We start from the raw sequence: 24,876 nt of genomic DNA on the forward strand, positions 1-24,876 counted from the left end.
AAATGAGCCCAAAAAGGATAGCGCTATGACGCGGAGACTGTCTGAGATGGCAGAAGAGGCCATGCTAGAAGGAGGACGATCTGCGCGCAAAAACATGCAGCAGGCGGGGTTCTCAGAGGACCTGAAGAAACAGCTCGAGGAACGAATAGCAGCAAGCTCTTTCCAAAGCGAATATCCTGCTGCTCATGCAATTGTTGATATGCCGGTATGTTAAGCCTTGGGGTCATTCAGATATTCGACGTGAAGCTGACTTCTTCAAAGAAAAGCGCAGGACAAGGAAGTCGAGACATCGCCGCCGCCGCGCCGTGGACCGGAACGGAGAGCATTCACGACTCCTCTTTGCGTATGTTAGACGACAGTGCACCGAAGCCAATGCGTGTCCCTTTTAAACCCCCTCAGCCTGGTCCCGTCGATTTCCGACTCAGCCCCAAGCCTAAGATGTCTCCCGGTCTCCGTATCGCCAGTGCGAAAGAGCGTACCGCCACCTATAAAATGAGCGAGGATCCTGGACTTTCTGATAAAGAGCGTGAAGCTTTCCGAAAAGAGATGCGAGAAAGGTTCACTTCGGTTGCTCGCCCGATGCCGGTCACTGTTCAAGGGTTTGCGTCGCTTGCGAACGAACGGATCGAAGATGCGATGGCGCGCGGCCAATTCGAAAAAATCAAGAGAGGTCGCGGCATCAATACCGCAACAGATCACAATGCAAATAGTGCATTCATTGATACTACTGAGTATTTCATGAATAAGATCATCCAGAAGCAGGAGATTGTTCCGCCTTGGATCGAGAAGCAGCAGGAACTTGTTAAAGATGTCGATCGGTTTCGCCAGCGTCTACGAACTGAGTGGAGGCGACATGCCGCACGATCGATTGCCAGTCAAGGCGGGTCATTGTTAGATCAGATGAAGCGTGCCGATGCACATGCTGCTGCGGAAGTACGGCTAGTGAATAAATCCAAGATGGAGGAATCCTTGCGCAACAACGAAGAAGGAGGGTCATCCACGTCTTCAGAATCAAACACCTCAGCATCGGAAAGCAAAGATACAGGCCATCTACCACACCTCCCGCCCTTCCGGGATCCCAATTATCTTTCAACTCAACGCTCGTTCCACGAGTTGGCAATAAAGGATCTCAATGCACGAACACGGTCGTATAACCTCCAGGCGCCTCCAGTTGCACAGAAACCATATCTCAATCTTGATCGCGAGCTATCTGCATGTTTCGCAAGTGTAGCTCCAGGTCTGGCTGAGGAAATCAAAAGGCGGGCAACAGAAAGAGCCCACCCTACTTCAACAGCAAGTGCTAGGCCATCCGGGCCCTTCAGTGGTTCTCTGAGCACGGCACAAACGTCCCGGGTTTACGATGAAGACCAGGCCAAGGGGTATGGATTCAAAGAGTTCTGGCAGGATCTATTTTCCAAAAAATAAGATCTCTAGTCCTGATGAATATACGTTTGACGTTTGTAAGATATGACTTGAAACCGATCGGACTGGAACCGTATGTACTTATATAGACTGGACTGCGCTAAGATGTACATTATTAGGACTAGGAAAAGATTTAACAATTCTCAAGAGGCATCAAGAAAGTCAGAAGGTCTAAGAATATTCGGTCTTGGTTGAACTGCAATCACGGTCGCCGTTGTCTTTCCAGCCACGACGCAACAACCATGGGTAATTGATCGTCTACAAATTCGACCGGAACATTGATATAGTCCTCCTCGTCCTCTCCGTCCTCTTCGTTGGCCCGTCGACGAATCTCCCTCCAGCTTGCCCAGAGCGAATTGACGGCCATTGCCGAGTAGAAAAAGCCGAATGTCGCTATAAACGCCCATAGAAACTTCATCGGCACGAGCATCGAGTCACTCAACGCATCCGAGACGGCCGTCAAGGCATGGAAATCCAACAGGGCAATCACCAAGCCTGCAATGAGAGATGTCGTGGCAATACTGGCCCGGATCGCATACCATCTCTTTTTCTGTTGAAGCCTTTGGTGAATCTGGTTATGCGATGTGTCGTTTAGGATGATAGGAAGATAGTAAGCTGCGATAGCAACAAATGAGAGAAGGAGGGCAGTGATGAGCGATGCAGTTCGAGAAAGAGGACTGAAGGGTAAGAGTGCAGCATCTCTCTGACCTGGGCAGTCTGGGCTCGGCGATGAGGCACTATCTGATAGCGCTCTTCGTTTCAACGGAATGATGAAGTTATGCCAGGGAATCTTGGGGTATCCATGAATCGGCCAGCCAGCCTGACCTAGATCAGAGTCTCCAAAGGGAAGACGAGAGATAACCTCGAGATCTCCAACCCAGACTTCGTTGATGGCGTTTCCGGGCTTGTAGAAGTTGTCCGACTTGACGCCATGGATAGCAGAGACTTTATGGCCCATTTTGCCTGAAATAATGATCGATAATTCAGTGATTTATATCTGAATGAGTGACAGAATATATACTGGCGATAAAGAAGCTGATGGCTGCTGGTTGTCCACGTCAACGCCTTTAAGAAGAATGTCCAGCAGAGTTACTCTGCCAGTGATAGAAGGTGCTACTGGGTTCATCATTGCCGGAATTCAGCAAATTATTATCGGCTGCTCTAGTTATTTCACTTTAATATTCTACCTTGTAAAACTGATTGTATTACTTGTTTTACTGATGCAACAGAAATGCCAGTAGAATCTAATCATAAACGAATGCCAGAGATATCAGGCATAACTCCTTTTACTGCATTTAATGAATACGCCGCTCTAATTCGCTGCAAATAACCCCGTCACTGACTTGTGGTGATAGCTTCAAATCACGCAGCGATGCACAGTGCATCCTGTTTCAGTCTCGTGATATCCACCATAGTCTCAACTTTATCCCATTTTTATCCCTTCCTTCTCCAATGTGATAACCATCCTTGAAATGGCACTCCATCCCTCCTCCTCAATGGCCAGTGACGGTGTGTGACGACTGTGTCGGCCGTGCATCCGGGCGCGTATTTTGCACCAACGGGCGTCCCTCGATCGTCGTCTCTCACGGCCCATCGTCAGCTTCACCATCCCCATTCGATCCTCGTCTTCTGGTCCCTGCAACTTTCTTGGATGGTCTTCACACTGTCACGGCCAATCAGTCGGTGATGGCTTTTTCATTATATTCTCCCGTTCCCTCCGTCCCCCCTCTTCGAGGATGTATCACCGTCACTCTGTCTGTTTCCGTAAAGGATTTGCGGCCTTGTTCCCAATTCCTCGACATGTCGATTGATATTTAATCTCTTAATGTCTGCGGACCCGTGATCATGATACCCATTTCAATGTTTTTGACATTTTTTACTCCTTTTATCGTCGCTGTTTCTGCTGCTTCTGGGCCGGTCTCTGGGCACTTGGAAAAGCCGAATTTGGGTCTGAATCGTCGTGGGGACATTCCACTGGATGAGTCGCTTCTTGCTATTCAGATCGGTGGGATTGTAGGCGCATACGTGATTTTTGTGGCCATTCTCTTGACCCTTCTTCTCGTGGTGGGACGACGTTTGCGACGAGCAGTCCACGCTTCCAACTATTCGCTACAAGTGGAAATGATGAAGCCCATCAAATCTCCATCCACCATGGAGCCCAGTCCGGTGACTCCGATCTCGGTCAACCTGCCCAGTCCTACCAAAGGACATAGTTTCAACAGATCCTGGAGCAGCCTGACTAAAGGACCCAAATCCCACATCTCCGGCAATGGAAGTGTGGCTACAATCGATGAATCAGTGGTTGCGAATGACCGGCAACGGGCGCAGGAGCAGATGGAAATGCTCTATGCCGCGGTGCTGGAGCACGAGGCGAAAAAGGAGGCCGGGATCGATATGTCCAAAGACTCTGTAGATGATTCCCAATCGCCCGATAGCGTGCAAACAAATCCCTTTACGGATCGTTCGTCTCGGGTATCAGAGGGACCCTCCATGAAGCTCCCGGCGAGTCCACGGTCAACCAACTCTCGTCTATCCAGATTATCGTCGCTCTCTTTGTTCAGCAGCAACAACAACAACAACAACAATAACAATAACAATTCGAATTCACGCGAACCAGCGGGTGCAAGCAAGCTTCGTTCACCACGGATTGCCATTCGGAAGATGTCCATCTCTTCTCCCTTGGCCTCGCCTGACATGACAGCGTCCGCTTCATACGGCGAAGACCAACCTCCTTTGACCCCTCGTCTCTACAACCCTCCTCCGCCGCCAGCTCCCCCATCTGCCTCATACAGCGAGAACCTGCCTCCCTTGACCCCTCGTCTTTACAACCCCCCTCCACCTCCAGCGCCACCGGCTGCCTCGGCTCCGGTCAGTTCCAGCAAGCCACCACGGATGGGACGAGCGCCAGCACCAGCCCCGTTGACTCTTTCCACTGCGGGCCAAAAGTCGGCATCATCCCTCCCGTTCCGTGATGCATTCCCTTTGCAAAGTGCTCCGGCGACCAAGACTACGATTTTGGAACGTCCTGATAAACTCAAGAGCGGGCCTCGAACAGGACTTCCGACTCCGTATAGTCCATACATGCCATTTACACCGGTGACGCCCCTCACGCCTAGTCGGGTAGTGACCAAGCGACAGAGGAAACGGGAGACCAAGGAAAATGGTCTTCATGTTCTGAATGAGGATGATATGGTCCAGGATGATGATGATATGTGGGGTTAATCTTGTCGGTTTTTCTCGGGTTTTTTATAGTTTGATATCCAGATACGGAGTTGGGTGGAGGGAGGTATATATCCTCGATTATTTTTATGCTTTCCGCGGGGACCGAAAGTTTGGTCTGTACTTTCTGTTGCATGGCAAGATAACAGTTTTAGTCAATTTGAAATGTTGAACTAGTTGTCTCACCTTGGTAGAATGCTGGTTCTAGTGCATCTCCCATCTCCCTCTACACCCTCATGGATCGACGGGATAGCCTCGTAAGCTAACATTCCACACCACGCGTCCACAGCTAGCCATATCCATGACCGGTGGTTATACCTGCGTAACCTCCTCACCATTGTCTAGCACATGTCGAGAAGAATTCTTTGTTGGAATGGCAGATAGATAATAGTGACTCTTTGGTGACTCTCGCACGCCCCGCCCATCCCCGCCTTAAAGTCTTGTCTGTCGTCATCTCCAAGAAACAACCGCCCACCAGCAACGCCCGATGCGCCCCGTTGTCGTTTCGAGCTGAGGAGAATTTTTCTTTCTCCTGTTTTATCACTGTCATAAAGGTACTTTCAACTTGTCTTTGGTCTATATAACCATTCACTGATCCTCGTGGTAGGCTGAGCTTATCTGACCTCAATCACACTTACTTGATCCGTCTTTCTTCTTCCCCTCTCTTCTCCAACTTACTACCACACACTCTTTTATTTTCAACTCAACACATACCATACAGCCTCTCATGCCATTGACCATCCTCTCCCACGGGCAGCTTAGCTCTTTGCTGCTGTCGCTGACCCGCGACGAAATCACCTCTCTGCAGCAGAACCTTGCAGACGCCCTCCGTGATTATTCGACCGGTAGCCAGGAACAGGGCTGTGCCGCGTCCTATCAACCCCGAAGAACTGCCATCACTCGCCAGAATGGCTGTACTACACTTTTTATGCCGGCTAGTACCGGTCAGACAATTGGAATGAAGATGATCTCGCTGCAGGATGGAGACAAGGCTGGCTGCGCCACGGATTCTGGCTTTGAGATCCCCGAGGGCGAAAAGTCGTCATCACGGTCGCGGTCGTCTGGATTTCGCAGCTCCATGTCCTCGCTTTCATCTGATATGAGTGATTTGTCGGTGTCTTCACATGAAGGCGACCAATCGTTGAGTACGTCCAGCAGCAAGTCGCTGCCGTCGGGCTGCGTGAACCAACAACCCGTGACTGGAGAAAGAAGCTCTTCTCAGGTGTCCAATACCATGGGAGCGTGGCCTGGGGCAGGCACCCGAGACACTTCTCCTCAGGGCAGTGTAACCTTGCTGGATGGGGACAGTTTGCCATTTGGACTGCTTAATGCACATGAGCTGACGCCCTTCCGCACCGCGCTCGCTTCGACTATGCTGTTCAATAAACGCCAACGTGTGCGAACGGTGGTTGTTTTTGGAGCTGGTAAGCAGGCGTATTGGCACATTCGACTCGCCCTGACGCTGCGTGGACCCGATATTCATAAAGTCTACATCATCAACCGCTCCTTTGAACGGGCGGCTGAACTACTCAAGGATATCTATGCCGCTGAAAATTCCAGCTGGCGCGGCGACGTCAAGTTCTCTGCCGTTAGCAGCGACTTTGTCGAATACCCACGTCTCCTGAACCATGCAATCCACAAGGCCGACGCTATCTTCTGCTGCACTCCTTCGATCGAGCCGCTGTTCCCTGCGGAGCTCCTCACCTCGCGCGAAGGCCGACAGAAGGGCCGCCTGGTCAGCGCGATCGGATCATACAAATCGCACATGACCGAGTTGCACCCGGATATCCTGCGCGACGAGGTCACTGTGCACTCTTCCCATCGTCACTTCCACAAGCACACCAAGCGCAGTGGTGTCGTGGTTGTCGACAGTCTTGATGGAGCCCTGAAGGAGGCGGGCGAGATTATCCAGGCGGGAGTCAAGCCGAGCCAGGTGGTCGAATTGGGCGAGCTTCTAATGGTACGAAAAGAGTCTCAGGCAGGGGACGACGACGAAGATGCGAAGAGCCTGCGCGAGTGGGTGCAGCGGGGCAATGTAATCTTCAAAAGCGTGGGGTTGGGCTTGATGGACTTGGTGACAGGAGGCGATCTCGTTCGACTGGCAAGAGAAAGAAACGTCGGGACCACTGTGGAGGACTTTTAATTTCCCTGATTGTACCCCTGCAGTAATGTATTATTATTAATGGCAGATAGCAGATAGTAGATTGTGAGATTATACCCTAATGGATGCAATTGTCGACTGATAGCAACATATGACATCAAAATGATTAAAGTTGAAAATAACGTCAACACCACTCGACCTTACAACACAGCGATCGCCATAGAACAGCAGGATAAATAATGGAAACAACATAAATGCCCTATCAATCCCTCCATCCTCACGAAAATATCCCGAGATTGATAAAAAGAAACAACGTTTCAGATAATTCCACTGCGGATGATTATCTGCTGATTTCGACTAAATGAGGGGCAGATGAAAATCATCCCACGGCGTCTCTGGGCATTGGCCAATTTTTTCCCTACGGCTTTTTTTCTCCCTTAAAACTCTTCTAATTTCCTCATTTTATTATTTCTTCTCCCTCGTCTGTATCCAGCTTCTCATCATGCACAATCGACTCTGCCACCTCCCCAATGGGCAGGTCTTCACTGTGACGCCCGTGTTCGGCGGGGTCACCTTCAAGTCCTCCGAAGCCAACGGACAGCATTCCGTTCTTCCTCCAGGATGGACCATTGTCCTTAATACCAAGCAGAGCTCGAAACAGCAAGCTTCAGAAGACCCATCCCAGGATGAGCGCGAGCAGAGCGCCCGATTCACGGCCCCAACATTGAACGATGACTACGTTTACATCTCGTCCATTGTCAACCCTCCCAGCAGCGAGTACAAGCCCGTTAGCTCCCCGACGCGTCAGGTTGCCATGATGCTGTGGGCGACTCTTTGGTGGTACTTTCACGAGCCCCAGCCAGACCTCCATCTGCAGACAGACGCTTCAGCGAGCACTCCCCATGGAGGCAAACCAAAGGGAGATTGGCGCATTAATATCAAGCGGGATGGGATCTTCAAGAAGCGAACAATTATACAGAAGCTGGAGCGCATGGGTCTGATTGCCTCCGAGGACTCGGCCGTCGGTGACGACGTCAACGATCAGGAAGCCTGGTCGCATATGTTTGTGAGCCGACGTAGCTTCTGGCAGATTGATCCTCGCCTTTTCCTCTTCACGCTGACGCCGACAAACACCCCTTCGACGGCGGTGCTGTCGCCTTTCCCCTCGCGAAGGGCGTCGCCTGTACGAGACTCTGGCCACCGACCCCGCACATCGGATTCTTCGGGTCAAGAGAGCACCACTATGCCGCATATTCAAAATGAGGGACCGTTTACATCTGCTAGCCACCTCCCTACGTTCTTCCCTCCGCCGCCTACGCAGTTTACTTTCACGGATGGAACTCGGCACCCCATTCGGCCCAAGCCACCTCACCAGGGTGAGGTGTTCTACACCCGGTATGTACCTAGTGTAGGACAGGTTCTCTCTTTCCGGGTGCCGAACATCCCCTCACCTAATCCCCCTAATCCCCAAATTACTCCAACCCACTCGCATACATCTTCTACCGGCAGCGTCGAACAGCCGCCTCAGAACCAGGCCTCGGATCTGGACACGCTGCACAAGTGGATGAATGACCCACGGGTCAACGCAGCCTGGGGCGAAGGTGGGCCTATCGAGAAGCAGGAAGGATTCCTTCGCAGCAACCTCAAGAACAAACACAGCTTCCCTGTGATTGGATGCTGGGACGGCAAGCCGTTTGGATACTTTGAGATTTACTGGGTGAAGGAGGATCGCCTGGGACGGTTGATTGACGGAGTCACCAACTATGACCGGGGCATTCATCTTTTGGTAGGCGAGCAGGAATTCCGCGGATCACACCGGTTGGCTATTTGGCTCAGTGCATTGGTGCATTACTGCTGGCTGGCGGATAACAGGACTGAAACCGTGATGCTGGAGCCAAGAGTGGATAATGCAAAGTGAGTTTCCTTTTTTCTTCTTTTCAAAGTACCATCGGATACTAACAGGGTGAAACAGGGTTATTGGCTATTTGCAACAAAACGGCTTCTACAAAGAGGGCGAGGTGACCTTCCCCCACAAGCAATCGGCCGTGATGAAAATCAAACGCGATTCTTGGGAAGCCCCTGCTTTGTAGATTCTATTCTTTTCTTTCCTTTCTCTTTTCTCTTCCAGCATGTATCAGCGCTATGATTGATTGATTATGTCTATACTGTGGCGGATTAGCCATTGCATACAACCATGAATACAACGCCAGTGCTAGACTTCTTCCACTATACTTCGTGATTACTTTTTCTATCTTTATATTCACTCTCTAAAAGAGATATACGGAATGTGTCTTCCGACATTTCTGCCTAGAAGGCAGCATATATAGCCCCAGTTAACCCATGGCCAGGCGTCTCTTCAACACAACTATATACCCTCTCTGACTATACATACAACTAGTTGACACGCAGAAAATCATGATGAGTGGAAGATGGCACTGTAAGCCTACGCTGATTATACCATTGCAATCACTAATTTCAAAGTAATAGACATGCTCTACCCGTGATTCTCTATAGTGAATCAACCTTCCCAATATCCAATACTGATGCAGTCACCGATCCAGGCTACAAGCAAATGCGTGAATAATGCTTCCTGGCGACTTATAAATACGGCATTTCATATATACGTTCTTATCTCTTCCTCTATATTGCACCCTTGCCTTCAGCTTATCGATGTTGGTCTATATAGAATACCTGGCACGCCCAATCGTCTCCTCTTCGCCAGATTACAGACGCAAGGCAAATATCCCAGAACGAAGGCCAATGGAAAAATTTACTGGCCTTGGAATGATCACACATCACGAGGAAGGTGCCAATCTACAATCTTATCCCGCGCCAAACGATTACAGTACTTTTTGTCCAGGATCTTGGTTGACCATCGACTAATACGAGGAAAAGTCGGTTCGTGGGTTCAATAGTAAGTGGCATTCTCGGTGTACTGGCTTATGTTAACTTATTGGCATACAGTAATGCATGGCTATTCGAAGCGAAGCGTCTACCCTTCATGAAATGATGATTGCCGAGACTGCTAAATTTCGTCTCTTTCGGTCATTGGCAGAGGATGGGGAAGACATCCTCTATTGGACGTCCCTCGAGATATCTAATTGCTCGATATACCAATTTGAGAGAAGCGAGAGAGCTCTTCGCTGACGAAGTAACTTCGTGGCTTTCTCCCTAAGTGGTCTAGAATGAGATCTAGAAAATGGATCTTGAGAGGTAAGACAATCTTCAAGCTCTATGATCAGTTTTGTTTACTATCCAGAGTCCCAGGTCCGGTTCATTCGTTCAGTTGAAACTTTTCCATACAACGTTCTTTCAACCCTAGGAATATACGCGGGTCTTCATTGCAATGGCTTTTTTGAACATCGCTAGGCTTGCACCAACTCTTCATCAAACAAAGCAATAATGGAACTGTAATCTGCGAGGGACCGAACGAATTGGAAAAACCTTATCAAAAGCCTAGGTACTGTGAGACTACTGCCCTATCTCGAAAACCAGGTCATTGCTAAACCATGAAAGTCATGGGATGGCAGATAGCAATACGGTCACAAATGTGGAGAATCCGGGCTACTGTTCTTGTTTCTGCATGCAAATATATCTCAGGCAATTCCCATACTGGTGAGGATTGCAATACGTTTCTCCATCAGACAAAGACTAATCAACAAAAAGGTTTGAGCAAGCAACAGGCAAAGGCCTTGAGATCAACTTACGTGGACTTTTTTTGAGAAAAATTCTTGGGGAAGCAATATCGTCGCCGCTACGTTAAGCAATGCATCTCTGAAGATGTCCTGCAGCTTTCGGATTTTAAACCCGAGGTACTGGTGTGCGATGAATCGGGCCAGTGCATGGAAAGGTGATCATATGATTGCCATGACCATGGAGTCACTGAGCAGCTACCACCGACTGTAATCTCTAAGCAAGAGGAATGAGGGCGAAGTTTCTGCTCTTGAGAGCCATCTTCCCAAGTGAGAAACGCCCACAAAGCTTTCGAATGGATCAACTCAACCCTAATCGCGCACAGAATATACGAGCGATGGTGCATCATCTTTCGAGTTTTATCTGACATGCAGCAAGCTCACTTCGTGGAACTACCAAACGGTGCTTTGACAGAATATCACTCTATTGCCGACAATTCAAAACCAATGACTGCAATTCCTTGCAGGAGGAGAGGAGCTATACTCTAGGAACGATTCTCCTCGAATTTCGACAGCAAGATGGCCCAGTGTTGTACTTGTTTGCCTCCCTGGACAGGACAGCAGCCCCAATGCACCTAGGCACTCGTTTGGATTATGAGCCGGTCTTGCAGCAAGAAGTTGGAATTTAAGACATATTTGGCCGATGAGAGTACTCATTATTCATGCTCTGTTGGCTTCTACCTCTTTGGATTTTCAGATACAATGAAGAAATGGCCACTCACGGAATGGAACAGTGCGTCATCCTTGTCCAGACGATATGCCATCAACAAACAAGCCATATGAGTTACACACATGCAATGGAATGATATCATGAGATCAGTTGGCCTTGCTGAGGCTTCTACCGACTTGCCAGTCAAGTCGTTTTTCTGGGCTACCATCGCCCCAGAGCCATGTCTTTCTGAGTACTTGATGTACAAACCAAGTTACATCTGGCGATCCAATTTGCAAATCAGAACGATTTCATATCACTTCTTTTCTACGTGCTCCTTGAATGCCAAACTTCCCATTGAATGGAATCCAAAATGCAGCTGTTCATTCCTGCCCAATGGCTCTTGATCAGTGCACGCCACAGCCAAGAATGATTTTTCTTTACCTTCGTTGGAACTCCTGATGCTACAGTGGCACCTTCAGAGAGTTGCTGGTTTTCGCGGCGCCGCAGAAGTTTTCGAAATGATGAAATGAAGAGCTGCCATTGAAACCTGCGAGGTTTCGGATAACGCTTGAAACGACAGAAGACCATGTACATGACTTCTTACCTGTCTCGTTTCCCCTTTACTGGGCTTTTCTTGAAAATGTGAGCCAAATTAACAATTGACTCTGTGGTCACGGCACCAAAATCCGCGACACTGGCAATGCAGCTTCACGCATTTCTCTTCTCGCATCTGTGAAGTGCCGGTCTAATGGATCATATCTTTACTGAACCACTATTGCGACCATTATTAGCTTCTGTATATGGCTAAACTAATCTCTGGCTACGAGTATGCGCGGATTCAGGAACCAGTTCATCCTGTTCTCGCTTTCGCGGAAGGCATCATACCTCTGATGCTAGCTTGGGAACAACGGTTGGGACATAAGAGACAAACATCACAAAATAAACAGAACAAAAGGACCGAAAGGTTTTTTTTCGAAGTCATAATGGCCGATATGCCCTTCCAATCCGTGTGTCAGCCATCTGTCTGTGTTAGCTTCAAGACACAATCCCAACTTGGTATGTCAACCAATAAGTCACACAAGTACCTCCCTTTTATCTGAAACGGAGATGCAACACTCAGGGCAAGGAGAACTAGTTGCATCAACAAATGCGGCTTAATATTCCTTGCAACACCCCATTCAGGGTCGCCAGTCATTCTCCGAATCATGATGCAAGTGTTTGGTACGCAAAACGGGTTGATCACTGCCTGTATTTCCTGTTCATCGATTGAACATACGAACATAGTTCCATATTTCTATCAATCAACCTGGCCCATCAATTCGGTTATTCTGGCCTTGCTTGATGAATCACAAACAACTTGCGCTACACATGATTTTTCGATGAAACAATCACAGTCAAAGCTGAATCTCGATGTCCGTTTCTGGCTCTATGAATCATTTGGCATGTCAAAGCTGTCTTGACTAGAAATCTCGATCAAGAAATGGGAACTTCAGAATGAACACATGCACCGCATGAGCGAGCGTCTACAATGCTTCCTCTCGAACGCGAACGAGATCCGTACAGGTTATATATTGAAATGCCACTGCTCCGTGAGAATAAGCGTGTTTTTGTCTGGGGCTCACACCAATTCAATCTAAAATTGCGACTCGATCTACGCGAGGCTCTGAAGGCCGTGATTGGACTGGTTCGCTTGCTGAAAGCAGGAAATGTCGTAAATAAGACACCGATGAAATGGCCCAGCTCTTTGGAGCAAAGCAGGGCAAGAGAAAATTCCGTCTTGGAATCCGGTAAATTATCTCTCGCTTGGTCCAACTGCAAATTAGCAGTTCCTGGACTGGCTCTAGGTAGAGTTACAAACGGCAAGCAATATCACGACAAATAAAAACGTTCATTGAACCTCGATTTGCTGGGATCGATTTGCTTTTGCTGGCTATAGCAGATTGATTCTTTTCACCAAGGCCCATAACTTGGTCGTGTCTTTTCTTGCAATATTATACCATGGCACATATCTAGATACAAAAACATCGAAACTGCAATAGCACCTAAACAAGACTATATACGACCAGTCTCTATCTTAAGTACAAGAGCTGTCAGGGGGATACCGAGCAGTCTATATACACCAGCCTACGAGCCATTGTCCTTCGAAGAGAGGGAAGCAACTGAACGTCCTAGTGTGGTGTATGATAATCGACGGACATGAATTCTATCCCATGTATAGAAAACAATTCTAGAGTAGGTTCCTTTTATCACTTGAACACGATGTACCAACTGCTAATCTGAAAGATACCAGACATTGCTCAATTTTAGGTCTTTCAATGCCTTGTCCTGTCTTTTTGCTCAGAGCAAGTCTTGACGATCATGCCGCACTATGATCGAATCGGCCCTGAACCTGAATTCATTCCTGTGGAGGCACGATTTGGCGATACTTTCTACCAAAACACTCCGTCGGCGCCTCGATCTAACAAAACAACAATCAATCCCAGGACATACTGCCTGGGTCGAAAGCTCAGTAATACAGTTAGTTCATGGACACCGTTTGGGAGACGGGCTCGCGACGACACGCCTTCTTCATTGTGCAATGCAAAACCGTTGGATTGGAGAGGTGGCGGGGGCTTGACATGGCAGGACGCGGAAACTCAACTCGCAAATTACCTGTACACCCACCTTGGGATTTGCCCTGGTCGCTTAAAAGCCAGAGGAACTGGTCCAAGCAAATTCCAAACTATGAAAACTCATGATCCTGGATCGCTGATCATGCAGCGCTATGTATGTATCGGTGAGCTATTCGTCAGGGGTCATGGGATCCACATCGCTGGAGATGAGCGTGTGATGTTGTCACGGGAGTAGCAGCGTTGGGTCTCATACTCTCGTTCGTCTTTGCAACAGCAAAAATTGAAGAAACTTGTTAATCAACAGGAATTAACAAAAAAAACATACAACAGCAGGGATTCGCTGGTGGTCACCCACCCAACTACTAACCTGCCGGCGTGTGGCTTAAGTACGGCTGAGCGGACGGGAAGCCCTGTTCTCCACACCCTGTGGTTGTATGTACTGGAATAGAGATAAGAGGAGATTATGTAGAACAATTTAATAAGATTGCTGCTTGGCTAGGATATTGTCTCTGCGCACGATAACGAGTCAAGAGTAGGTCCAGGTCCAGGACGCGATGTACCAGCTGCTGTCATACCAATGCCCATAGAATCAGGTGGAACGATCAGCGCGCCTTAGGATAATTATATTAGTTAGCATTATAGTTTAAATTTGTTGCTGAATGTTCTTGTTGGCCTAAACAAGCTACTAAATTTTATATTCAAACACACTACGAATCTGGCGGCGTCTACTATCGATGAGACAAGCATCACTGCTGGTAGGAATCACTGTTTTATGCTGCCTGTCAAACTTTAGGAGTTCCATCAGTTTCATTGGCCAAGTTACACTGAAGGCACAAAGTCACCCTACTGTTCCATAGGGCAGTTTGTTTCCAGAACAAGCTGTTCCGTCATTTTGCTGTCAAACCAGTTCATCCAACATCTCTGGTGGTATCCCAATGGAAAAGAGGCCATATATAACAAGATACAAAAAGAATGAACAGCCGCCACAGAACGTGCCATTCCATGCTCTCGGGGGCTTGTGGATGGACTTGACGCGCCTGCAGCTTTCGACAAATGGAGCCTCCCAATTCTGCTGACACCTTTTGTAATGTGTCGTTCGAAATGCAGATAGGACCTTGGTATTGCTTCAAAAGCATTTCCATAATTTCCTTGCTGTAACACGGATTTTCAGCTACAGCTAGAACCACGCGTCCTGAAATTGGAAGCGACGCACTGTGGTGACTGAGCAAAAGCTTGATAATTTTATCCCGAGTAAACAAACCATCATTTCCTACTGCTGCTGTAAGAACCTTTTCTGATACATCAACGTCTTGGTATGTTGGATGATCAAGAATAATCGTTAAGATGTCAAGCCACTGTTCCGGATTCCTAGCGGCCGCACAAACAACGTTCTCGGTGATTGCAAATCCTTCTCCAGCGTATTTCATTAGGAGAAGAAAACAGCGTTTCCCATTTTCAGAATTTGCTGCAGCTGCAGTTAAAACGCTTTCGGTGATTGTTATCCTATCACGTTTTTTGCGGATGAGCAGCCCCAGAGGGGAATGCCAGATGTAACTGAAATCCGCCCATCCTTCGCTGACTGTGGTATTGGCAGCTGCAACTTTCAGGACATCTTCAAAGTTGATCTGATCATCCCCTTGTTTTTCAAGGCGAGACAGAAGGAGTCGCAACATCTCCGTTCCATGCTTAGAGTTTTTGGCAGCAGTGGAGAGGAGTTCGGTGGTGATCGGAAGAGAACACTGGGAGCATCGAAAAAGTAGCCTGAGCAGTCTAAGAGAGAATTCTGCTTGATTAGAAACAGCGGCCAATATTGTCTTCGAGTCGACAAATGGAGCTTCTGAGCATCGTGTTCGCAGCAGCTGGACAGACTCGTATCCGTACTTTGGGTTTTCCGCAGCAGCAGCTACCACGTCGGGAGTAATTTCCGCGACTTGCCCTATATTCTCCCCGGAAAAAATGAAGACTTTGAGAATATTTGTTCTCGAATGCGTATTCCGGGCTGCTCTTTTCAACAAAGCCTCTGACATGGAAATTTTGAAGCCATATCGTTCGAGAATCATTCGTAGAGTGACATCGTTGCATTCCTGAGCAAGCTCTAAAGCCAAGTCCTGTGGGTTGACAAGTTGATAATTGGATAGGAAAACATTGAACTGTGAGTAGGAAAGTGACTTGGACAGAATTGCAGCAGTTTGAACAGAGTATGGATCGACGTAGTAGGATGGATCAAGAAAAGTCTCTGGGACCCTGGAATGTCCTGTGCAATCATTGCAATATGCTGTCCTTTTTATGAATCCTTCGATAACCTTCTCAGTCAATCGAAACTCGTATCTCCTTTCTTCGAGAAACAGATCAAGAAGTTTATCGCCTAGGCATCCACTGCGAGCAGCTTCAATCAACACACTTTCTGTGATTGGCGTTTGAAACCGTTGCAACAACATCTTCATCATTTCCACTACAAAAACAGTATTACATGCAGCAGCAGCAAGTACCTTCGGTGTCACTTGGCAATTCGGCGACGAAAGACATTGTAATAGAGCATGTTTGGTATTCTCGTTCTCCGCAGCAGCGACGAGCAAACGCTCGGAGAGTTGGATCTCATCTCCAAAATGATCAAAAAGAAGCATAAGAAGGTGATCTCCATCAGTGTGGTTTCCTGCTGCAGCGACGGCGATTGACTCAAGTCCGTCAATCTCGCCTTGGTTGCAACAAAGTAAAAACTCAAGAACGTTTGTGGGGTTGTGTTCTAGACTAGCAGCAGCTACTAAGACTCTGTTGGATATGATAGTCGGACAGCCAAAAAGAACAAACAGAAATCCCAAAATAGCCAGATTTTGATCGCGGGTATTCTCGATCGCGGCACATATGATATGGTCCGTGACGGCGATCTCGGATTGAAAAGAAGCGTGTTGTATGTCCTCGACCCTCGTGTTGCTCAATGAAAACTGCAGCACTGAAGGAATGACGATGTTATTATTCCCCGACACCAGGAGTTTTATCGTGCTCAGGTCATCGTACTTGATTATTGCAGGAATAGCTTCGGCTGTTACTATGACCGTGCGGGTCTGTTGGCCCAGGAGTGAGTATATGCGAGTTTCGTGGCCATCTTGTCTCTTCATGTTAGTCGCAGACTGAACCATTTCCGCCGTGAGAGTAATATCAGCGCAAGATTCTTCGCTTTTTTCAGACATCGAATCTATAGAGTCGGTTTCACCGCAATGATGGTCGGCTTTATCAGGCAGTTTGTGAATGGTCGACTTTGCATTAACATCGCTCACAAGGCCTTTTGCTGTGAGTATTTTCTGGATCTCACGAAAATCTGCCCCATCAAGCGAGTAAGAGACCAATTCCGTGTTAATTTCGATAAGGCCCTTGTACAGCTCTATCATGAATGCCAATACACATGGCTCGAACATTGAAAAAGCAGTTTCCAAGAACTCGATGCTTGGGGGTTTCCGATCGATCCCTTTTCGAACCAGAAGATCCATAATATGCCTTTCGATCATGGACCCTGAAAGTTTATATCCAGTCTTAACAGTGTGGGAGGCCCAAACTAGGACCTCTTCTGTAATTGGCAATGGGCCCGATGTCTCCAGCAGTTCCCGCATGATACGGCCACCATAATTGCTGTTTTTGGCTGCTGCGATGAGGGCTGCTTCACAGATATAGCTTGAAAAGCTTGGTGGCGCGCTATGGATCTTCAAGAATCCCATGAGACCCGAATTACCATAGCCCTCCACCTCAGAGGCTGCGATCAGCAAATCCTCAGTGATGTCGATACTGTTTCCTAATTGTCTCACAAGAGAGCGGAGATTCTCCGATGGAGCTCTGCTGTTTTCCAGCACTCTAATGATAACTTCGCGGGTAATGTTCGCTGGCGAAAGTCTGAGTAGATAGTTGGTGACCTCCTCTCCATGCCATCGATTTCCAGCAGCAGCAAGCAGCATATCTTCTGTTACTTTGATACACTCATCACGCCGGTTGAATATAGTCGCCATCACCTTTTCCGAATCTGCAACTGCGGCCAATTCGATAGCAACTTCCTGACACATCCGAAAGCATTCGCGTGGTAGCTGAGCTACTGCTAATTGAATTCTCTCATCTAATTTGAGAATACAAATGACACCTCCCGTGGTCATGGCCAGTGTTGGATGAACATTTTTATGGATGCGGAGTGGATCGATCAAGAAAAATACAACTTTTTTTATCGACCCAAACCGATTAAGAGGATAGATCCAATCTTCAACCATAGGTATTGAAAAATGGAGTCTCTGTGACAAAATACGAGAAAGGTATCGGTCGTCATCTTTTGCATGAAGAAGCGCCACCAGCACTTCCTCGTCAATCTCGCCCTTCTCACCTAGCTGTCTGCAGTATGCAGCGAAGACATCGCACCATAGATCCAATTTCTGGGGAAATTGTGGCGAATATGAGTTAAAAGACATTTTGTATAGACGAACGAGTTCAATCATGGCAGATACTGTGACAGAAACTCCGTTATCTCGGGTTTTCAAAACTTCATCAATCGCCTGGAGCCCATGACTACAACGCCATATGCTTCTTATTGTGTTGGACGTTATTGTGACTGGCTGATTAAGAGTGCATAAAAGCTGGAATAAGGTGACGATGTGAGTAGGCGAATCGTGTCACTGCGATAGCCTCCAATATAGACACTTCATCAACTTTGATGTGCTTACTGGGAGAGAGAATTAAATCTGTGATTATGGTAGGATCCAAGCTTTTCATGACCTCCGTGATGGCAGCTTGTCCAAAAAAGGTCGTTTCACTGGCTATCAACTGACTCATTAAAGCTTTTTGGTGACTTTTATTGACTAAAGCGATGACAATCGTTTGTCCTGTAAACTCAATTTGCGTTGTCGCCTGCTAGAGCAAGAGCTCAAGAACTCTCGGGCCCCCAAGTTGATTGCCCACACCTGCTTCGATCGTCAAATGATCAATGTCCACTTGGAAGCTCACATCTGACAACACATCGTGTATCAACTCAATGTCAAACTTTTTGATTATCGCCCTCAATCCAGTTCTTGTGATCCAGATCTGGTCAGAGTAGCTCCCCAGGAACATTCGCACTATTTTCTGTCCCAATTGTTGGTTCTCGCAAGCGGCATCTATGACAACTTCGGTGATTGGTAAAGAGCTTCTATGGGGCTTTGACCATCACGGTGGAGATTTTTGTTTCACCGAGACATTCGTGCTTGAATTAGCACCATCGATGATCAGCAGTGACTCAATAACCCTATCGCCGGAATTGCGGTTCTCTGTGGCCGCCCAAAGAAGCAAGAACATGCTCAGAGTCGGCTGAGAATCGTAGCGTTGTTGAACCATACGGTACATGGTCTCTGGATCCGAGATTCGCGCCATGCCGTAGATGAGTTCAGCATTGATGCTGAATTTGGGAATGTCATCGCCAACCAGGAGTTGTTTCAACACTGCACTACCGTGATTTACATTATTCAAGGCTGCCATCAGCAGATTATCCATGGACCACTCGCTTCGCTGTAGCGCAATTGCTACCACGGGCTCATGGCAACATTCGGCAATCTCCTCGGTCACTTGCTGATCAATCCAAGCGTCTTCGTGACATTGTAACAGTAATTGTACCAATGGCTGGGTGTATTTGGATTTCGATTGGCAAGATACAAGAACACTGATCATGTTCCTTGTCCATGTATCAGGTAGCAGGCGCTGAAAATATTCTTTGATAATGTGCTGTTCACATTCACTAACAACAATCTCCAGCACTCGTTCATTCAAAGATAAGTCACCTGAAGTACCCTCTATGAGAAGGGCCAAGATCCCAGGAGCGTTGCTATTCCGACACGCGGCGTATTGAAGTTCCCGGGTCATTTCGATTTGCCATTCATCCAGCATAAGAGATACTAGTTCCGCATCATGATGTTGAACGATGAATTTGATACTGTCAGATGGAAGGGTGATATCTTCGCGGTGAAGGAGCAGCTTAGTATTATTTCGCCCATAATATTCGACAATAGACTCAACACCCTCACGCGAAACCTTGATTCGGTGTTCCGGTAAAGTCAGAAAACGTTCCATCAAGTTCTCTTTTCCGTCCTGGTATGCTAGAATTGCAATCACAGTGCTATTGATGTCGACGGTGACGTTTGGTTGGTCTAGAATGAGATTCGCCATCATAGCGTTATCAAACACTATATCCATTAATTGCTGGCCAATACAGATAGGTCCTGTCTTAGCATCGAACAGAGCTCCCATAACCTCCAATGATCCATCCTTCAGATGCGCAGCATTGTCAATGGCCTCTTGACTGACCACATCCCGATATGCTGGTCTATGTGCCAGAATTAGTTTTAATGTCTTCTTATTCGATTTGGCCGCTGCTTCCACCATTGTCTCAGTCACCTGAACTTGTTGAAAGTAAGACAGGAACAAAAATGTGAATATAGATGGACCATGGTACTCGTTACCCGCGGCGGCCACCAGTAGATTTTCGGGCAGATCCAGACCTTCTCTGCATTGGGTCAGAATCTTTTTTATGACCGTGACGCTCCGGTTTGCCCAGACACTTCGAGTTGCATCTTTAGACAGAACTACACAGTCACATGGTTGTGAAAGAGCCCAACATAGAACCAATTCGTTTCCAGATCTATAATGTCTGACCGCCCGCTCTCCGACAATGGTGGGCTGTGATGATTCTTTCCATAACTGCTCCAGAGATGCGATGCCGTTCTCTGTGTTCTCGAAAGCGGAGTAAAGAATCGAATCGGTGAGTTGAATTGCCTTAGTTGTTCGCCTCTGCAGTAGCTGGATAGCAACAGGACCCTCTGTCCGATTTCCTGCGGCAGCAGCGACCACGCTTTCTGGAATATCTGGTTTCTTCCAGTGATCAAGGAGCATGTCCAGAAGAACATTTGCACATTTAGTATTCTCTGCAGCGGCTTCCAGAAGGCGTTCAGTGACCGAGACTTCATGATTGAGGTAATTGAATATGAACTCCATGATCTGCTTCCCTTTGCTTTTATTTCTCGCGACCTCGACAAGCACAGACTCACTGATATGAGGCTTACTGGCAGGGAGCTTTCTATCTCGATGAGCCAACAGGAGTTTCAATATCTCCGGCCCTTCCCCATCGTTCTGTGCCGCTGCGATCTCAAGTTTCTTATTCACAAAGACCTGATGGCCTATATTCTTAAGTAGGCCGGCGATCAAGTCATTGCGATTAGAGTTAAAGCGAAATACAGCGGTGAGAACGGAGTCTGTGATAATTGTTGCAGGATTACTTCGAGACACCAAATCAGTGAGCGACCCCATACTACCCGATTTAGCAGCCTCTTCAAGCGGCGTAGAGCGTTTAGATGTCAGGAATTCTGTGTCAACGTAGAAATTACCTCCATTCGCCGACTGTTCACCAAGTGCGAAAGTAACCAACTGAGAAATGCCCCACTTTGCTGCGATGTGTAATATCCCCAGTTTCTTAGGAACAGGATACAGGTATCTAGGATAGGGACAAAGTCTTAGTCGGCAATATCGCAACCACCGTTCGCGAGACGAAGATTCAAGGGTGAGAAAATGTGTCTCCGTGACCTTGCCAACATCAAATGTGGAACCTGCAAGGCCGGCGTGCTCCATCCAATATTGACTACCATATGATATGAATTTATCTGATTTGAATTCTTCTGGTCAAACTGACCATATAAATCATCAGCGTTTTCTGCCCTTTGCAACCTATATTCGATGTCATCCAGCAGCTTTTCAAGACCCGACAACGGTTTCTGAAAGCGCTTTGCCGTGTAGTTGATGCAAGAATATGCGAGCTGAGCATGCGACTCTTCAATGGTTGGAAACTGAGTCAGATCGGATCTGAAGAGGAAGTCCTGCACCGACTTGTGGAGCAGGTTGACAAGGCCATCTCTCTCTACAACCATTAGATGGCAGCCCGCAACGTCTTCTCGTGTAAACTTAATTCTCGTGCCTTCCTCCTCTCCTTTATACAGAGAGCAGGCCATGCAGAGTTGGGACAGGGTAAGTGCTTGTCGTGAGACCGCAACAACAGCAAGGATGGAGTAAACTCTCTCTCGCTTTTGTTCACTCTCGACAGCTTTCTCCATCAGCTTCGCATAAAGCGCGTTCAGATCAGGAGCCAGGCTTTCAAGGAAGGACAGTGTATATTGCATGTCGACATTCATCAACTCGTTGCATGCCAATCCAACCCAGAGAAACGTGCCCTCCGCTTTTTCTTTCAAAATATTTTGAATTCTGCTTCTCATTCCGTCTGGGTAGTTCTTGCACATGTCTAAATCGCCGACCTTTTGTTCAATAACTATATCAATGTCCCTTTTCCCTTCCTCGAACGTGGTAAGATCCCGCGAAGGAAATAGCTTGAGGTAAGTGGCAATCTCTTTATAAGGCCGACTGGTGATGAGGATTCGAACATTTGAAGTGAACTGATTCGAAGGTCGATCAAAAAAGCTCAGTTTCGGCTGCCTAAGGATAAGCATCTGAGATTCAAAGTCACACTCATCCAAGGCATCGATAATGCAGTACGAAACTCCACACCTCGGGTCAACAGCTATATCTGTGAAGGTGGTCCAAAGTGCATCAAATGATGAAAGCAATGTATCCTTGCGTTCACGAAACCTCCTAACCAAGCAATCTCCAAGTATTGGGTTCTGACGGACAAGCTGCCATAAGAGTCCTCTGAGAATGGATGTAGCGGTATTCTGCGTGTCATGGTTTGCCTCGCAGAAGAAATAAGCGAATGGGTCCTGCTTATGACCTTCAAACCGTTGCTCTAGGCCTTCTGTCAGACACATCGCCATTGTTGACTTTCCACTTCCGGGTAAGCCGTGGAGCCAGAGAACACTATCCGCAGGGCAATTATCTTCTGCTCTGGGGTCTAACCACTTTGCCAGTTCATCTGTGCCAAAGACCCATTGACATGTATTTTCCGACGGCCTTCCTCTGCGTACCATGAGACTTCGCCTGTTCTCATTAGGATCTGTTACGAATAATTCACACAGGTATTCATCCAGCTCGGGAGATATCTGCACTACATGATGCTTGCATTAGTGTCAAGTCGAATAGAGCAATATTGGATAATCTTACATTGCTTTTCTGGAGTTTGCTGGCCCTGACGCCGGTGCACAACTTCCAAGAGTGTCTTGACATATGCCGCCGCTGAAGCCGCCGCATAAGGCTGCCAGATTTTGATTTTGTGCGAGTCTGAATAATCGCATATGCCTCGTACAACCAGACATTCAAAAGTATCCATCAATCCAGCTGCTTCCATTTCAATGCATAGGATATTTCTAGCCTTCGCAAGCTTATCTCGCTTGATTGCATCCTTCATCACTTGATTACCTGAGGCAATCAGTCCATAATGCACACGAGGGCTGTCTGAAGATCTTCTTTCCCGCTGTATTACCCATTGCGGATCACACTCTTCACACGTTGAATTTGACTCTGGGTGAGGATAGCTCGAGCTAAAAAGACGATCTGAATGGTATCCTGGGGATTGTATAAGTTCACCGTTTGTGAGAACTGCTGCAAGAGATGCAGCCAGTCGCTGAGTAAAATTCCGGTCTGTTTGCATGTGAGGAATAGCGCTGAGAAGGACCCGAGGTGGTTTGTTCAGTAACCCAACTTCCTCGAACTGACCCGATGGCAGCGTCTTCCCCAAATCATATTAGATAACCCCCGGTTCTTTTCCCTCAGGCTTGCTAACCACAATATCACCGAGTCGTACGTCGTTAGATTCACTTGGTATACCTCCTCCAATCCCAGCCATGAATCTGTATTGCAACGATCGAAAGCTGGCATTCATTTGCTGTGCAACAATCGCTGCTGACGTTGTCCCATACAAACTGGGTGGTAGACACGTTATTACCACATTGTGGCCGTGGATTTCTCCGTAGGTGTATGTGTTTTGGTCATTTTCGGCCAGTTCGAACTCGTGCCCGTGGTAGTGCGTTTGGTCCAATGCCCGTCTGGCAGCTTCCAGCTCGCACGGTAAGGCGCATATACAGCCGACAGTGTAATCGCTGCTGCTCCATCGACGGCATGTAGCCATTTTCCTCCATCGCCGTAGTACACTGCAAAGTTCTCTTGATGACAAAAGAATAATCTGTGGTACCAACGTGGATGATGGTGTTCCTCAAGGTTAAACGTCAACAGAGTTCGACAACAGGACGTACGAACGACTTGGTGGGGAAAGCTAGCCAACCCATCAATGTTAGTGCCGGGAGCAGCGTGATATCGATACGTGATAGCCAATCATATCAGATAAAAAAGACACTACCGTGTGAATGTGATGGATGCCCGCAGACTGCCTGGAAGTTAGGCCTCATCAAGTCAGCCTTTGCCGAGCTGCATAGTGGGAAAAGAAGGGGGAAACCTCTCCTCTGATTTGATTTGCTTTGCTTTATAGGGCTTAGAATCCAATATGTCGCCTTTACATCGTGTAAAAGAGTATAGTTTGACCTTGAGCCAGTAAAGTCAGCATTACTATACTCTGCAATGAAACCCATAATCCTGGGCATCGGATAATACAGCGCCATAGACCATGTTTCCGTGGATTCTGGTATGGAACAACTAGTGGGGATTGTTCTTGATCCAAGAGTCTCGTGGTTGCAATCGAGAAATTCGAGTAAGAGAAGTCGTTCATCAAAAATGAATAGAACTTTAGCCTATCAGCATGTGATTAGGGGTTATATCGCGTCTATCTTAGTGACGCATCGGTATCAGTACGAGGCATAATTTGGTAATCCTTAATACTAGCAGGACCTATAATAGGCAAATAGTCACCAAATGATGAGAAAAAACCAAGAACCAACTTATCGATGAAAAGAGCGATTTCAAACATCTACAGAGCGGAAAGTAGCTGACCACACCCGAGAAATGCAAAATGCCAAACAAAACAGACACAAGAAAACCCAGCCTGGACAGTTTCCCAACGCCGAGACTTGGGAGAACAAGTGGAATTATGTCCGATGATGATTTGTTGCATTCATGATGTCAAATTGAGTTTTGCAATTCCCTTGTGTGACTGTGCCGTTCCCACTGTGCATGCATTTATTAGATGGCCCCTTACATGTTATGATTCAGATTGTAATTAGAAGACTAAAAAAAAGAAAAAATGTGGAAGCTGGGAAATTGAGAAACCTCTTTAATTTAATCATAAAACGTGTG

At 47.4% G+C, this 24,876-nt stretch overlaps 8 protein-coding genes across 8 annotated transcripts; 5 read left to right on the top strand and 3 right to left on the bottom strand.

Annotated features, from left to right (window-relative positions):
- Positions 1–25: 25 nt before the first annotated feature.
- Positions 26–1,425, top strand: ASPWEDRAFT_169404 (DnaJ family domain-containing protein; the record flags this gene model as incomplete). Its single annotated transcript, XM_040830457.1, has 2 exons — positions 26–205; positions 262–1,425. The coding sequence occupies 2 exons, from the start codon at positions 26–28 to the stop codon at positions 1,423–1,425; spliced, it is 1,344 nt and encodes a 447-aa protein (XP_040693242.1).
- Positions 1,378–2,609, bottom strand: ASPWEDRAFT_37371 (uncharacterized protein). The gene has a single exon (XM_040834659.1). The coding sequence runs from the start codon at positions 2,378–2,380 to the stop codon at positions 1,625–1,627; it is 756 nt and encodes a 251-aa protein (XP_040693243.1). The 5' UTR covers positions 2,381–2,609; the 3' UTR covers positions 1,378–1,624.
- A 658-nt stretch (positions 2,610–3,267) lies between these two features.
- On the top strand, positions 3,268–4,644 carry ASPWEDRAFT_169406 (uncharacterized protein; the record flags this gene model as incomplete). The annotated part of the gene is made up of 1 exon (XM_040830458.1): positions 3,268–4,644. One exon carries the CDS (start codon positions 3,268–3,270, stop codon positions 4,642–4,644), a length of 1,377 nt encoding a protein of 458 aa, XP_040693244.1.
- A 544-nt stretch (positions 4,645–5,188) lies between these two features.
- ASPWEDRAFT_150842 (putative proline utilization protein PrnX-like) lies at positions 5,189–6,784 on the top strand (the record flags this gene model as incomplete). Its single annotated transcript, XM_040829588.1, has 2 exons — positions 5,189–5,679; positions 5,926–6,784. Exons 1-2 carry the CDS (start codon positions 5,369–5,371, stop codon positions 6,782–6,784), a joined length of 1,170 nt encoding a protein of 389 aa, XP_040693245.1. The 5' UTR covers positions 5,189–5,368.
- Positions 6,785–7,244: 460 nt separating this feature from the next.
- ASPWEDRAFT_25394 (GNAT family N-acetyltransferase) lies at positions 7,245–8,832 on the top strand (the record flags this gene model as incomplete). Its single annotated transcript, XM_040832723.1, has 2 exons — positions 7,245–8,656; positions 8,715–8,832. 2 exons carry the CDS (start codon positions 7,245–7,247, stop codon positions 8,830–8,832), a joined length of 1,530 nt encoding a protein of 509 aa, XP_040693246.1.
- Positions 8,833–13,247: 4,415 nt separating this feature from the next.
- ASPWEDRAFT_37376 (uncharacterized protein) lies at positions 13,248–13,970 on the top strand. The gene is made up of 2 exons (XM_040834660.1): positions 13,248–13,318; positions 13,377–13,970. Exon 2 carries the CDS (start codon positions 13,445–13,447, stop codon positions 13,931–13,933), a length of 489 nt encoding a protein of 162 aa, XP_040693247.1. The 5' UTR covers positions 13,248–13,318; positions 13,377–13,444; the 3' UTR covers positions 13,934–13,970.
- Positions 13,971–14,443: 473 nt separating this feature from the next.
- Positions 14,444–17,245, bottom strand: ASPWEDRAFT_37377 (uncharacterized protein). The gene has a single exon (XM_040834661.1). It carries the CDS (start codon positions 17,181–17,183, stop codon positions 14,607–14,609), a length of 2,577 nt encoding a protein of 858 aa, XP_040693248.1. The 5' UTR covers positions 17,184–17,245; the 3' UTR covers positions 14,444–14,606.
- Positions 17,246–18,870: 1,625 nt separating this feature from the next.
- On the bottom strand, positions 18,871–23,758 carry ASPWEDRAFT_25397 (uncharacterized protein; the record flags this gene model as incomplete). The annotated part of the gene is made up of 4 exons (XM_040832724.1): positions 18,871–21,350; positions 21,380–22,738; positions 22,795–23,341; positions 23,414–23,758. 4 exons carry the CDS (start codon positions 23,756–23,758, stop codon positions 18,871–18,873), a joined length of 4,731 nt encoding a protein of 1,576 aa, XP_040693249.1.
- Positions 23,759–24,876: the final 1,118 nt, after the last annotated feature.

The sequence above is a fragment of the Aspergillus wentii genome (genome assembly GCF_001890725.1).
Source record: "Aspergillus wentii DTO 134E9 unplaced genomic scaffold ASPWEscaffold_2, whole genome shotgun sequence".
NCBI classification, from domain to species: Eukaryota; Fungi; Ascomycota; class Eurotiomycetes; order Eurotiales; family Aspergillaceae; genus Aspergillus; species Aspergillus wentii.